We start from the raw sequence: 14,485 nt of genomic DNA, 5'->3' as shown, positions 1-14,485 counted from the left end.
ACGCTGCCCAAAAATCCCACGTGCTAAACTGAACCGACCAATAACTGCGTCAACAAGCCATGCACCGTGGACTTGATAAGTATGAACCCATGCTGCAATGACACCCACGTTATGTGGACCTAGACATTTTTCCCCAATAAAGCGCTATCAACCCAACCCCATAACAACCTCCTATGACCCATACCAAACCACACCAGTGTCCTGCCTCCCCTAACACCCATGCGACCGTCACCGCGGGGAAGTGTGTGCGCTAATGCGCACACACAAGAAATGTGGATCTGTGAAACCTGAACCGTGTATGACTGAATACATGACACTGATTGAGCTCACTAAACTGAACACTGATTGTCTGATCACATACATACTCCAACCAGAAACCTGAAAAATAAACAGGTATGTGTGAGATGCAGCCTTGTAAGATGCTTAGATACCACATAGAGCCTGTGGATGCAGTGCGTTCACATGTGACCCCCTGAACCATGCTAGGTGTGTGGGGTGCCTGGGTGCCGAGTACTGGGAGGTATCCTAGCTTACCCACCCCCAGGTATCCCATGGTTGGATGTGGGCTGCTCCTGAGTAGGGATGAGCTCAGGTGTGTTTGCATGGAAAATGTGCAGAGCCCGCCAGGAAGTCGGTGCAGCGCTGCGCTAATCACAGGCAGTGAGACATTGCCCCGATGTGCGGCTGCAGAGATCAGGCAATGTCTCACTGCCTGTGATTAGCGTACCGACTTCCTGGCGGGCTCGGCACTTGTTCCATGCGAACACGCGAGTCGCGCTGCGCAATAAGGATGGTCCCCGCTGTCTCTGGGATCCGTGTGTTTCCCAGCCGACAGCGGGGGCCCCGCAGGAAGTGGCATAAATACCTGCAGAATCTGCGGCTATCTATGCCGAAAGTGGGTGCAAATACCTTTATTATACAAGTATCTGCACCCCCCTCCCCCCTGAAAGGTGCCGATTGTGATACCGGAGGGGGGGAGGGTTCCAATGAGCTGAAGTTCCACTTTAGGGTGGAGCTCCGCTTTAAATACAGCCTGACTCCTACAAATTCAGGTTGACCTCTGGTCAGCCCTCCCACATATCTAGCACACGTATGTGTGTTTGAGCTTTGGGGTGCACACCCTAATGCAATAGGCAGAATACGCCTTTGGTACTCATACATATGAGATTCACAGCACCTCACGTGGTAGGGCTCAGGAAAATCTAAAAAAACACCTTGTAACCTCTCCTATTTACACTGCTTGTTCTTTCCCTCTCTCTAAGAAATTCTATTGTAGCTGTTGCTAGATATTTAACCAAATATTCTAACCATTTCACCCGGCATGCCCGGGCAGGAGGGGCGTTGTTAGGGAGGTGTAAATAACTTAAGTGTTTTTTTTGTAATGTGACGGCCATAGCCCTTGGGAGAGATGTGAGATAGGACAAGCACACACCTCTGATCTGCCAGTGTAAACACAGACTTGCTGTAGGTGGGATCGCTTAGGCTGTGGAGGAGGAGGAGGAGGTGTTGGGTGGTGTGCAGTGGATTTGTTGCTCGGGCGGTTCATAGAATTGTGTGGAACTTGTCACTGTCACTTCAGCTCCGGCTTACAAGGGAACAGGTGAGATTCACAGAGAAAGGATAGCAGCCATACCCCATTTTTATGAGAATTTAACACTTGTGAAAAATGAATGTAGTTCAAGCAGAGGCTGCATTCCTATGAGGAGGAAATGTTTGTGCTGTGGTAAATTGTGCGCAAGTCCTTTGGACTTCAACCATGTTATGTAGATTCTGGCATACCGAGTGATGGGTGGAACCAGGCTTCCCACTGTTTCTGCCTTATTACTCGGTCATATTTGAAGAGATCTGTATTGTTGTTACTCCTGTTCGTGCACATGTGGTGTCGCGCCTCTGTCTGTATGTGAGTTCTGTTTCGTCTGTACTCACCAGCTCTATCAGTACGCCAACGGCTGATGACATGTGCGAATTTCTCCCAGGAATTATGACCCTCACCCATTTTGTTCCTATGGGATGTGTAGCTATGGAAAGCATAGTGATTTTCTATGGGATAGCTAACATTGACATTTTTAAACCGATTTAAAGAGGTTGTAAACTTCAAAAAACAAAACCCGCAAGACAGAGGCATAATAAACTAGTATGCATTGCATACTAGCTCATTATGAAATCCTTACCTTAGAACGATTCCCTGAATCGGCGCCAGCTCACCACTGGCAGGGCCAAAATCTTTCCCAGAGTTACTTCCGGGTTTGTGGGCTCCAGCGCTGTGATTGGCATATGTGTGGGAGCCGCCAGTCACAGCACGGGCAATAAAGAAATGGCACGAGCAGGCCGTTCCTTCAATGCGCATGTGCCCATGATGTTGGCGGCAGGGTATATATTGAATATCTCTTAAATGGTGCAAGTTTAGGAGATATTTACAGTACCTACAGGTAAGCCTGTAGGTACAATTAAAGAGCAAGACACTAGGAGGAAGATTTACTGAAACTGGTACAAATGCGCATAGTAACCAATCCACTTTTAACTTCAGCTTGTTCTATTAAGCTTTGAGGGCCGGTTCACACCCAGTGCCGGTGCTAGACTATTTTGTACCCTAGGCAAGACCAGCTACATGCACGCCCCCCCCCCCCCCCCCCCCCAAAAGAAAGTACTTTTTTTTTTTAAACACAGGCCACTGTACTCTATGGATGAGTAGGGTAGAAATGCACCTGCATCCTTGCTGCCACTAAAATAAAATTGCCCCTGCATTGGTGGTTATACTGGGAGGACAAATGTCCTTGTGTCCGTGTTTTCACTGGAAGAAAAAAATTGTCCCTGTGTCCATTATATGTGAAGTTCCCCAGTAAGGGGATAGGGTGGTAGGAAGCTGGCAATGGGGTAGATGGTGATGAAGATGACAGGGTGTGGGGTGATAGGAAACTGGCAGTAGGGTACAGGGGGTTGAAGATGACAGAGGGTGGGGTGGTAGGAAGCTGGTAGTGGGGTACAGGGGATGAATATGACAGGGGATGGGGTGGTAGAAAGCTAGCAGTGGGGTACAGGGGGATGAAGATGATAGGGGGTGGGGTGATAAGAAGCTGGCAGTGGGGTACAGGGGGATTAAGATGACAGGGGTGGGTGGTAGAAAGCTGACAGTGGGGTACAGGGGGATGATAAGAAGTATGTGACAGGAGATAGGTTAGTAGGGAAACAGGGAGATGATGAGGAGGATAAAGATAATGACAGGGGGACAGTAGGTGGCAGCATCATATGTATTTTTAGGGCTGTGTGTGGGGCGGCTGCTAGTAGTCATTTGTAGGGCTCCCTTGGTCAGGGAGTGACGTCACAGATACTGTCAGTGTCGGGCAGGACCGTCATGACTGATGTACTACCTGTAGACTCCAGAAGAATGATGATCGCCAGGCTCCTGCTGTTCCAGGTCCTCCACCACAGTCCACAGCCACAGATGTCCATCCTGGAGAGGAGATCAGGGAGGCGACCATTATCCGGGCTCTGCACACATAGTAGGAGATCTGCAGAGCACAGGGGGCAGGGGAGGAGTGCACATGGAACCATCCACTGATCCAGCAGCTGTTGCACTTCCTGCTCTGTGCCCAGGTCACCAGCTACTCAAATGAAAGGAATGACAGCAACACCACTCCCCTTTCAGGGGGATAGAGAATGATTTTCTGACAAGCTCCATCATAGCGTTTCCTTCTCCACAGGACTACACCATACCTTGTGCCCTGAAAGCATTAGCGGCAGCATCGCTGCTGTCACACAGTGAGATAGAGAGCCAGAGGCCGTGGCAGCGCCCTAGGCAGCAGTGCGCCCTAGGCAACTGCCTAGTTCGCCTAGTGGTAGCGCCGGCCCTGTTCATACCTCCAAAAACGCACTCCAGATCAATTTTTGCTTACAGTTCACACCACAAAAACCTACTGTGGATATGTTTATGCATGCACGTTTTTTTGTGCGTTCCAGTGTGTTTTGCCCTCTTCCCTTTTTTTTTTTTTTTGCTGTAATGCATTTTGGTGCATTTTTGATGCGTTCTAGTGCGTTTTTTTACATGTTTTACTGCATTCCAGTACAGTTCAGTGCACAAAAATGCAGCATGTCCTATTGTTTTTCAACTGCAGTCCTCAAATATCCCCCCAATAGGTCATGTTTTTAGGCTTTCCCTCAAATAAAACGGCTGTGGTTGTTACTAAGGCAGTGAAACTGATCAAATCATCTGTGCAAAATAATGGAAAGTCTGAAAACATGACCTGTTGGGGGGTACTTGAGGACTAGAGTTGAGAAACATTGGTGTAAGCTATGCCATTGGAACCCATATAACATATTGTTCATGTTTTTTTATTTTTTTTATTAACCACTTGCCGACCACTGCACGCCGATATACGTCGGCACAATGGCAGCAGTGGGCAAATGGGTGTACCTGTACGTCCCCTTTAATTGGTGGGGCTAGCAGGCATGGGATTGACATGATCGTGGCCCGCAGGATAGGCGAACTTGTCCGCCGGTCTCCCGGCAATCATGTCACGGAGCCACAGAACAGGGAAATGCCTATGTAAACAAGGCATTTCCCCGTTCAGCCTTAAGACATGACAGATCACTGCTTCCCGTCATCAGTAGCAATGATTGCTGTCATGTGAGTTGAAGCCCCCCTCCCTCCACAGTTAGAATCACTCCCTAGGACACACTTAACCCCTTCATCACCCCCTAGTGGTTAACCCCTTCCCTGCCAGTGTCATTTACACAGTAATCGGTGCATTTTTGTAGCACTAATCGCTGTATAGATGACAATGGTTCCAAAATAGTGTCAAAAGTGTTCGATGGGTCCGCCATATTGTCGCAGTCACGATAAAAATCACAGATCGCCGCCATTACTAATAAAATTGCCACAAAACTATCCTCTATTTTGTACAATTGAAAAACAAGTTTCCTCTGGGTGGGACTTTGAATAGGGCAGGTAACTAATGAAGTATGAGAAGAGTATAAAAAGTATATATCTTTTAACCACTACAATACAGGGCACTTTCGCCCCCTTCCTTCCCAGCCCAATTTTCAGCTTTCATCGCTCTAGCACTTTTAGTGACAATTGCGCGGTCATGCTACACTGTACCCAAATGAAATTTTTATCATTTTGTTCGCACAAATAGAGCTTTATTTTGGTGGTATTTATTCACAATTCCATTTTTTTATTTTTTGCGATATAAGCGCAAAAAAAGCAGAAATTGGAAAAAAAAAACAATATTTTATTTTTTCTATTTTAAAAGAAATCCAATAAAATCAAATTTTGTCTACATGTTTTTGGTAAAAAAAAATCCGTTAAGTGTATAATAATTGGTTTGTGTGATCACGGACATATGTACGCAAATGATCATGTACATATGTGTGCAGATAATCATTGGAACATGTGATTTCAGTGGGACATATGTGGGGGACATGTGTTTTTTTATTTGGGGACATGTGTTTTTTTATTTGGGGACATGTCTTTTTATTATTTGGGAACATGTGTGGTGACGTGTGTTGTTTACACTGTAGGTTTATACTAGACTGGTGATCAGTTAGTAAAAAGCTGTAAAAACAGCTCATACTCACTGATCACCAGCCGGCTGCAGCGATCTGCTCTCCTCTCCTCAGCGACAACTTCCATGTGAGGAGAGCAGAGCCGATTGCCTAGCAACCGGCTGTTTGTTTACATCACATAACGGCTGTGATTGGACACGGCCGTCATGTGATCAGGAGGGCCAATCACAGAGCCCTCCTGCCGATCCGAGATGCGCATGTGATCCCCACCTTCTGAAGGACGTTCCCGAACGTCCTATCAGAAGTAGAGAGCTCCCACCCGGCCATATATGTACATTGGCCGGGTGGGAAGCGGTTAAGGACCGCCGCATGGCAATGTACGTCGGCAGAATGGCACCGACAGGCCCAAGCACGTACATGTACGTGCTTGCCTTCCAGCGGGTGGGGGGTCCGATCGGACCCCCTCCCGCTGGATGCAGCGGTCCATTTCGCTTCAGGAGCGATCCGGGATGAGGGGATGGCCATTGGTTTCTGGCCATCCCCTCTCAATCGCTCCTGGCGAATGAGAAGCTTCCCCCACTGTGTATTGTAAACACAGGCAGGGAGGAAGTGATGTCATTCTCCTTGGGGCAGTCTTTTTGACCGGACTGTGAGGAGAACAGAGAAAGTAAGTGTGCACCAACACTACACTGACATGTAGGTACACATAGGCACACAAATCTCCCCCGATTCCCCCCCCCCCCTCCCAGTCACAGTGTCACTGATTGCAGTGATCATTTATTTACTTACTGATCACTGCATTTAGTGTCAGTTGTGACAGTAAAAACTGTCAGGGCAGTAAGTGTTAGGTCCAGGGTAGCCCCCTACCCCCCCAATAAAGGTTTAACCCCCTGATTGCCCCTAGAGTTAAGCCTTTCACCCCCTTTTGCCAGTGTCACTAAGCGATCGTTTTTCTGATCGCTGCATTAGTGTCACTGGTGCCGCTAGGTAGCTAGTTATTTTTTTAGGTTCACTGCCAGGTTTTTATAGCGCTAGGTACCCCCATATACTACCCAATAATGGTTTTAACCCCCTGATTGCCCCTAGTTAACCCTTTCACCCCCTTTTGCCAGTGTCACTAAGCGATCATTTTTCTGATCGCTGCATTAGTGTCACTGGTGCCGCTAGGTAGCTAGTTATTTTTTTAGGTTCACGTCCAGGTTTTATAGCGCTAGGTACCCCCATATACTACCCAATAATGGTTTTAACCCCCTGATTACCCCTAGTTAACCCTTTCAACAGTGATCACCGTATAAGTGTTACGGGTGACTCTGGTTAGTTAGTTTGCTTTTTATAGCATCAGGGCATCCACCATTTATTACCCAATAAAGGTTTAACCCCCGGCGGGTGATATCAATTAGGTTTTAGGGTCAGGGTCTGTGTCGCCCCAGGCAGCGCTAGGTTAGTGCCAGTACCGCTAACACCCACGCGCAAAGCATAAACCTCCCGTAGTGGTATCGAATCTGAACAGATCAATATCTGATCTGATCAGATCTATACTAGCGTCCCCAGCAGTTTAGGGTTCCAAAAAAATGCATTGTTAGGGGGATCAGCCCAGATACCTGCTAGCACCTGCGTTTAGCCCCTCCGCCAAGCCCAGCCCAGCCCACCCAAGTGCAGTATCGATCGATCACTGTCACTTACAAAACGCTGAACACATAACTGCAGCGTTTGCAGAGTCAGGCCTGATCCCTGTGATCGCTAACAGTTTTTTTTGGTAGCGTTTTATATTTAAATCCTGAAGCCAGTGCTTGGTTTTAGGGGTCCCGTACGTGGCTAGGCTCCCAAAAAGTCCCCCAAATGTGGTATCACCGTACTCGGGAGAAGCAGCAAAATTTATTTTGGGGTGTAATTTCACTTATGCTCATAGCATGTGTGAGCAATATATCATTTAGTGACAACTTTGTGCAAAAAAATAAAATAAATTGTAATATTCCTGCAACTTGTGGCAAAATATAAAATATTTCATGGACTCAACATGCCTCTCAGTAACTAGCTTGGGGTGTCTACTTTCCAAAATGGGGTCATTTGGGGGGGATTTTGTGCTATTTTGGCATTTTATGGTCTTCGAAACTGTGATAGGTAGTGAGGAGTGAAATCAAAAATTGGCACCCTTAGAAATCCTGAAGGCGGTGATTGGTTTTCGGGGTGCCGTACGCGGCTAGGCTCCCAAAAAGTACCACATATGTGGTATCCCCGTACTCAGGAGAAGCAGCAGAATATATTTCGGGGTGCAATTCCACATAGAACTATGGCATGTGTGAGCAATATATCATTTAGTGACAACTTTTTGTAAACTTTTTATTTTTATTTTTATTTTTTTTGTGTCATTATTCAATCACTTGGGACAAAAAAAAAAAAATTCAATGGCTTCAACATGCCCTTCAGCAATTTCCTTGGGGTGTCTACTTTCCAAAATGGGGTCATTTGGGGGGGTTTGTTCTGCCCTGCCATTTTAGCACCTCAAGAAATGAGATAGGCAGTCATAAATTAAAAGCTGTATAAATTCCAAATGTACTCTAGTTTGTAGACGCTATAACTTTTGCGCAAACCAATAAATATACGCTTATTGACATTTTTTTTACTAAAGACATGTGGCTGAATACATTTTGGCCTAAATGTATGACTAAAATTTAGTTCATTCGATTTTTCTTATAACAAAAAGTAGAAAATATCTATTTTTTTTTTTTTTTTTTTCAGTCTTTTTCCTTTTTATATCGTAAAAAATAAAAATCGCAGAGGCAATCAAATACCATCAAAAGAAAGCTCTATTTGTGGGATGAAAAGGACACAAATTTCGTTTGGGTACAACATTGCATGACCGCGCAATTATCAGTTAAAGCAGTGTCCTGTGCGAAATTGTAAAAAGACCTCTGGTCCTTAGGCTGACAATTGGTCCGAGGCTGAAGTGGTTAATAAGAATATTTAAAATGGTGAGCACATACATAATATGAAAAAGATCTTGTAATGACACTCTGGATATTGATAAGCAGGCGATGCAGTGAAATTGTACATACAATAATCACACAGGATCTGTTGAGCCAGAAGTGAGTACAACATAAATACTCAACGCGTTTCAAGATTTGCAAAGATTGCTTTCTCTTCATCAGGAGTGTATGCGATTCATCGCAGAACGTAAATAACGTCTGAAAATAAATAATAAACAAAAATGCATTACATAGAGATAAGTGTGCAGTAAAAATACAGCTACAAAGTACATAGACATATCGTCACATCTTATCTAATATTTTTTTAAGAACTGACCGTACAAACTGTATAGCTGTTTAGTTTATCTTATATCCAGATTATTTGAAACAATATGCTGTTGGCCCAAACGGCCCTCGGCACAGTGGGATGAATGAGCACGTCACCCAGATAGCGGCAGGTCTCAAAAGCCTAAAGGTGGAAATGTTCCCTCACAAAGGACACCCCAAAAGTCGCCCCCAGGGGAGAGACCCTCTCTGCGGTGCATAAAGAAAAAGGGGAAAAAGAAAGATAATTATCCAGCAGATATACAAACTAAGGGGGATATAAGTCTCAAAAATGTTAAAGCGGAGGTCCACCCTAAAATGGACCTCCGCTCATCGGAATCCCCCCCCCCCCCCTCCGGCGCCACAATCGGCACCTTTCAGGGGGGAGGGGGGTGCAGTTACCTGGATAATCCAGGTAACTGCACCCACTTCCGGGCTAGCTCTCTGCGGAACGGGGCATACGTTACGCCCCGTTCCGCAAGCGCCCGCCCCCTTCAGCAAGCGCCCCGCTGCCTGCTGGGAAACACACAGCTCCCAGAGGCAGCAGGGACCGTCCGGATTGCGCCACGCGGCTCGCGCATGCGCAGTAGGGAACCGGGAAATGAAGCCGAAAGGCTCCATTTCCTGATTCCCATACCCAAGATGGCGGCGGGACCCGGCAGCCGAGCGAGCGATCGGCTTCGGGTGCCGACATCGCGGGCGCGCTGGACAGGTAAGTGTCACTATTTAAAAGTCAGCAGCTGCAGTATTTGTAGCTGCTGGCTTTTAAAAAAAAAAAAAAAAAACGCGGAGTCCCGGTGGACTCCCGCTTTAACAAACTGAGTGGATCACCTGTAGATCCCATCTACATACCAGTTTGTTTGACCATATATGTATAGGACATTAAGATACCAATCAAAAAATATAAGTATGTATACATAAAGGAAAATACAATTTTTTTAAAACACTTTGTATCTACCTTGCTGAGGGGGAGCCAGAGTAAGGGTGGAGAGAAAGATGAACTAGAACCAAGGGCCTCCAATATTGCACAAACAACAAGATACACCAGGGAGCCTAAGGCCCCTTTCACACCGAGGCGGTTTTCAGGTGCTATAGCGCTAAAATTAGCTCCTGTGTAGCGCCTGAAAAAAATTGCCCCCTTTCACTCCAGTTTGAAAGCCGGTGCACTGGCAGGACGGTGAAAAAAGTCCTGCTAGCCGCATCTTTGGAGCGGTGAAGGAGCGGTGTATTCACTGCTCCTACCCATTGAAATCAATGGGCAGCGCGGCTATACCACCGGCAAATCGCCACTACAGCGGCGCTTTGCGGGCAGTTTTAACCCTTTTTCGGCCACTAGCGGGGGTTAAAACCGCCCCGCTAGCGGCCGCATACCGCAGCTAAAATGACGGTAAAGAGGCGCCTAAAGGAACTAAATAGGGATGCACCGAAATTTCGGCCGCCGAAACATATCGGCCGAAAATGGCCGAAAGGAAAAAATGCCCTATAATTGAGCTGAAAATGGGGCTGGGCCTAAGCTTTAATTTCAATAGCTGTGTGTTCCCCCGTCACGCACCGTCGCATACAGCCCCTCCCCCTCGTTCGGGGAACTGTGATAGACAGATCACCCGTCCAGAATGGACGGGTGATCTGTCTATCACAGTTCCCCGGACAAGGGGGAGGGGCTTATGCGACGGCGCGCGGCGGGGGAAACACACAGCTATTGAAATGAAAGCTGTGATGTTCCCGGCGCTCTATTGATCCAGACGGCAGAGGCGGCTCTCCTCTCTCTTTCTGCATCACTGACTACACAAGGGACAACACACGCTGCACGAGGGGACACAAACACTGGCTGCACGAGGGGACACAAACACTGGCTGCACGAGGGGACACAAACACTGGCTGCACGAGGGGACACAAACACTGGCTGCACGAGGGGACACAAACACTACTGGCTGCACGAGGGGACACAAACACTACTGGCTGCACGAGGGGACACAAACACTACTGGCTGCACGAGGGGACACAAACACTACTGGCTGCACGAGGGGACACAAACACTACTGGCTGCACGAGGGGACACAAACACTACTGGCTGCATGAGGGGACACAAACACTACTGGCTGCATGAGGGGACACAAACACTACTGGCTGTACGAGGGGACACAAACACTACTGGCTGCACGAGGGGACACAAACACTACTGGCTGCACGAGGGGACACAAACACTACTGGCTGCACGAGGGGACACAAACACTACTGGCTGCACGAGGGGACACAAACACTACTGGCTGCACGAGGGGACACCACACTTATCTCTTTTATCATGTCGCCAGTCTCTGACCACCTCCTGAACCATGTCGCCAGTCTCTGACCACCTCCTGAACCATGTCGCCAGTCTCTGGCCACCTCCTGAACCATGTCGCCAGTCTCTGGCCACCTCCTGAACCATGTCGCCAGTCTCTGGCCACCTCCTGAACCATGTCGCCAGTCTCTGGCCACCTCCTGAACCATGTCGCCAGTCTCTGGCCACCTCCTGAACCATGTCGCCAGTCTCTGGCCACCTCCTGAACCATGTCGCCAGTCTCTGACCACCTCCTGAACCATGTCGCCAGTCTCTGACCACCTCCTGAACCATGTCGCCAGTCTCTGGCCACCTCCTGAACCATGTCGCCAGTCTCTGGCCACCTCCTGAACCATGTCGCCAGTCTCTGGCCACCTCCTGAACCATGTCGCCAGTCTCTGGCCACCTCCTGAACCATGTCCCCAGTCTCTGACCACCTCCTGACCCATGTCCCCAGTCTCTGACCACCTCCTGTACCATGTCCCCAGTCTCTGACCACCTCCTGTACCATGTCCCCAGTCTCTGACCACCTCCTGTATAAAAATATTTTTTAAAAACAGTCATTTTCGGTATCGGTGCTGTTTCGGTATCGGTTTCCGGCCTAGTGTATTTTTCATTTTCGGTATCGGTTTCGGCACCAAAAAACCCATTCGGTGCATCCCTAGAACTAAAGGATAGTCAGACTTTTGGGGTGTCCTTTGTGAGGGACCATTTCCTCCTTTTGGCTTTTGAGACCTGTCGCTATCTGGATGACGTGTTGATTCATCTTACTGAGCTGAGGGCCGCTTGGGTCAGCAGCCGCAGTATATTGTTTCAAATAATCTGGATACAAGATAATCTAAATAGCTATAAATTTGTAAGGTCATTTCTTAAACAAATATTAGATAAGATGTGATGATATGCCTATGTACTCTGTAGCTGTATTTTTACTGCACACTTATCTCTATGTAATGCATTTATTTATTTGCAGACGTTTTTTTACGTTCTGCGATAAATGATAAATCGCATACACCCCTGATGAAGAGAAAGCAACCTTTGCAAATCTTGAAACGCGATGGTTACTTCTGTTGTACTTTTAGCTCAACAGATCCTGAGCGATTATCGTCAATTTCACTGTATCTCATACTTCATTAGTTACCTGCCCTATTCAAAGTCCCACCCAGAGGAAACTTGTTTTTAAATTGTGTAATTTATGGATGTGGGGTAAAGTTGCGTACTCCCTGTGACAAATAGCAAGTTTTTTCAATTATATCTACCTCTATTTTGTAGACGCTATGACTTTTGCGCAAAACAATATACGCTTATTGCCATTTTTTTTTATCAAAAATATGTAGAAGAATACATATTGGCCTAAACTGAGGAAAAAAAAAGTTTTTTATATATTTTTGTGGGAAATTTATTATAGCAAAAAGTAAAAAAATTGCGTTTTTTCAAAATTGTCGCTTTTTTTGTTTATAGCGCAAAAAATAAAAAACGCAGAGGTGATCAAATACCACCAAAAGAAAGCTCTGTTTGTGGGAAAAAGAGGACATCAATTTTGTTTGGGTGCAACGTCGCATGACCGCGCAATTGTCAGTTAAATTGACACAGTGCCGAATCGCAAAAAAGATGCTCTGGTCAGGAAGGGGGTAAAATATGCCAGGGTTGAAGTGGTTAAAGTTTCAGATAAAGTATACAAAAACACTCAGCCCATGCAGTGGTGCACTAGTCCACTAAAGAAAAAGGTTTTAGTGGTAAAATAAAGCCTAAAAACTGTCCATGCATTTTCTCTTTCTTTCATTGACAGACACAGCTCCTTTTAAATCTTGACCGTAGGGTTATCAAGCCACCTTCAGGAGAGGACTAGGCAGAACATGTAATGCATGTAAAAACAGCAGACCTGCATAGCTCCGCCCTGGGGGTGGTCCCTCTGGCTATAACCCCTCAGCCTGCCTCCTGCAGCTCAGTTTTTTTCTGCCTTGTGAAGGAGAAGGACCTAGACTCCCTGAAGGGACCATTGGTCCTGGAGATTTTTGTGTTATTTTTTATGCCCTTTTTTCTCTGTGTCTGCGGTGCCTGTGTAAACTTTTCCTCAGCATGTGCTGTCGCCATGTCCGGTGACCGCCGCCATTTTCCCTTTAGTTTCTTAGCAGAGCATGGCTGTCAGCCATTTTCTAGAGGTCCGGTGGCCATTTTCCTGGTGTTTTTTTTGTATACAAGAACGGCCCGCAGCCATATTCTTGTAGCCTCAGAGCGGTTTTACCTCCAGTGCTGGGTCATTTCACCTCCAGAACAGCGCAGTTTTTCTCTCTGGGCACCTGTGACAGAACACAGCGGTCAGCGGCAGCACGGCGCAGCACTCGGTCGGGGTGGTGAGTCCTGCGGCTCTCAGTCTGTGAGCAGCTAGGAGGGTGGGATTGTGTACCTTGTCCTAAGTCCCCAAGTGTGGCAGACGAGGTGGGTCAGTATGGCGTTAGAAGCTGGCGCTTCTTCCCCAGATATCCCTGTAATTGCAACCGGCTCACCTGCAAATAACGCAGTGCCTATGGACGCTTTGTCGGCGGTCCTGGAACTTTGCCAGGGTGGAGGCATTGTGCAGGCACAAGGAGAGTAAAAAAGTCCAGTGCCCCCCGTCCTCTGGGGAAAGCTCTGATTCAGACTCTGGCCCCGCAGTGACTGGCAGCCCTTGTTCTGACCTGTCAGAGGATGCAGACCAGGACCGTTCACAGTGAGGATGATTCCGTGTCCAGGTCAGCGCATGAAAAAGCGCTAGTTGGAGCACTTATCACCGATGGATACACCGCTGGATACCCTGAAAATACAGGGTGCAGCAGGATCTTCTGCTGAGGTGTCGGTCCCTTTTGGCTCCCGTAAACTGACCTGTACACCTAAGGTGTTTCCGTATTTGACTTATTTTGATAAGTTCATCCACAAGGAATGGGGAAGCCTGCAACGGGCCTTTTCAGTCCCAAGAAGAATGGCGGGGGATTACTCCTTTGAGGAGATCCTCCTTAAAAAATGGACGGCTCCTCTGGTAATTGACCCCCCGGTATCCAGGTTGAATAAAGTGACCACAATTCTGGTAGAAGGGACTCCTGCATTCAAGGACCCTAACGACAGGAGAGCCGAGTCAGTGGCTCGGTCCATGTTTACGGTAGTGGGGTCAGCATTATGACCTATACTGGCCACGGCCTTGGTCCCCCAGTCCGCATAGAACTGGCAGACCAGTTGGTGCATGGCCTCAAGTATGTCTGTGATTTGGCCCTGGATAAAGTCCCCCTGCTATCTAGAACATCGGTATCAGCAGTGGTGCTATGGTGCCTGATTTGGCTGAAATGCTAGTCTGTGGACCAAGCATCTAAAAAAGCTCTGGCGGATTTTCCCTTCCTTG

General features: G+C 47.3%; 2 protein-coding genes across 19 annotated transcripts in view; one reads left to right on the top strand and one right to left on the bottom strand.

The window, feature by feature from the left end:
• The window catches only part of LOC143982489 (uncharacterized), a 45,695-nt gene extending 42,121 nt beyond the window's left edge, over positions 1-3,574 (bottom strand). Inside the window, exon 1 of one of the 2 annotated variants that reach the window (XR_013274471.1) lies at positions 2,172-2,290. Coding sequence is in view for 1 of the 2 variants with exons in the window: in XM_077481253.1 (XP_077337379.1) it covers positions 3,369-3,479 (111 nt within the window). In the remaining variant the exon portion in view is untranslated. Of the gene's footprint in view, positions 1-2,171; positions 2,291-3,368 lie in introns of those variants that run through there. The other variant, XM_077481253.1, reaches the window with a different exon arrangement.
• Positions 1-14,485, top strand: part of PLEKHA6 (pleckstrin homology domain containing A6) — a 1,584,742-nt gene that overhangs the window by 226,085 nt on the left and 1,344,172 nt on the right. For 13 of the 17 annotated variants that reach the window (XR_013274469.1, XR_013274470.1, XM_077481247.1 and 10 more), the window contains exon 1: positions 1,533-1,600. The exons of the other annotated variants lie outside the window; for them this stretch is intronic. The gene's annotated coding sequence lies outside the window, so the exon portion shown is untranslated. Of the gene's footprint in view, positions 1-1,532; positions 1,601-14,485 lie in introns of those variants that run through there. 17 annotated transcript variants of the gene reach the window in all.

The sequence above is a fragment of the Lithobates pipiens genome, unplaced genomic scaffold (assembly GCF_037356315.1).
Source record: "Lithobates pipiens isolate NorthernLeopardFrog02 unplaced genomic scaffold, aLitPip1_a1.2 Scaffold_16, whole genome shotgun sequence".
NCBI lineage: Eukaryota > Metazoa > Chordata > Amphibia > Anura > Ranidae > Lithobates > Lithobates pipiens.
The sequence above is the reverse complement of the archived record's forward strand: the minus strand, read 5'-3'. Positions and strand labels throughout refer to the sequence as shown.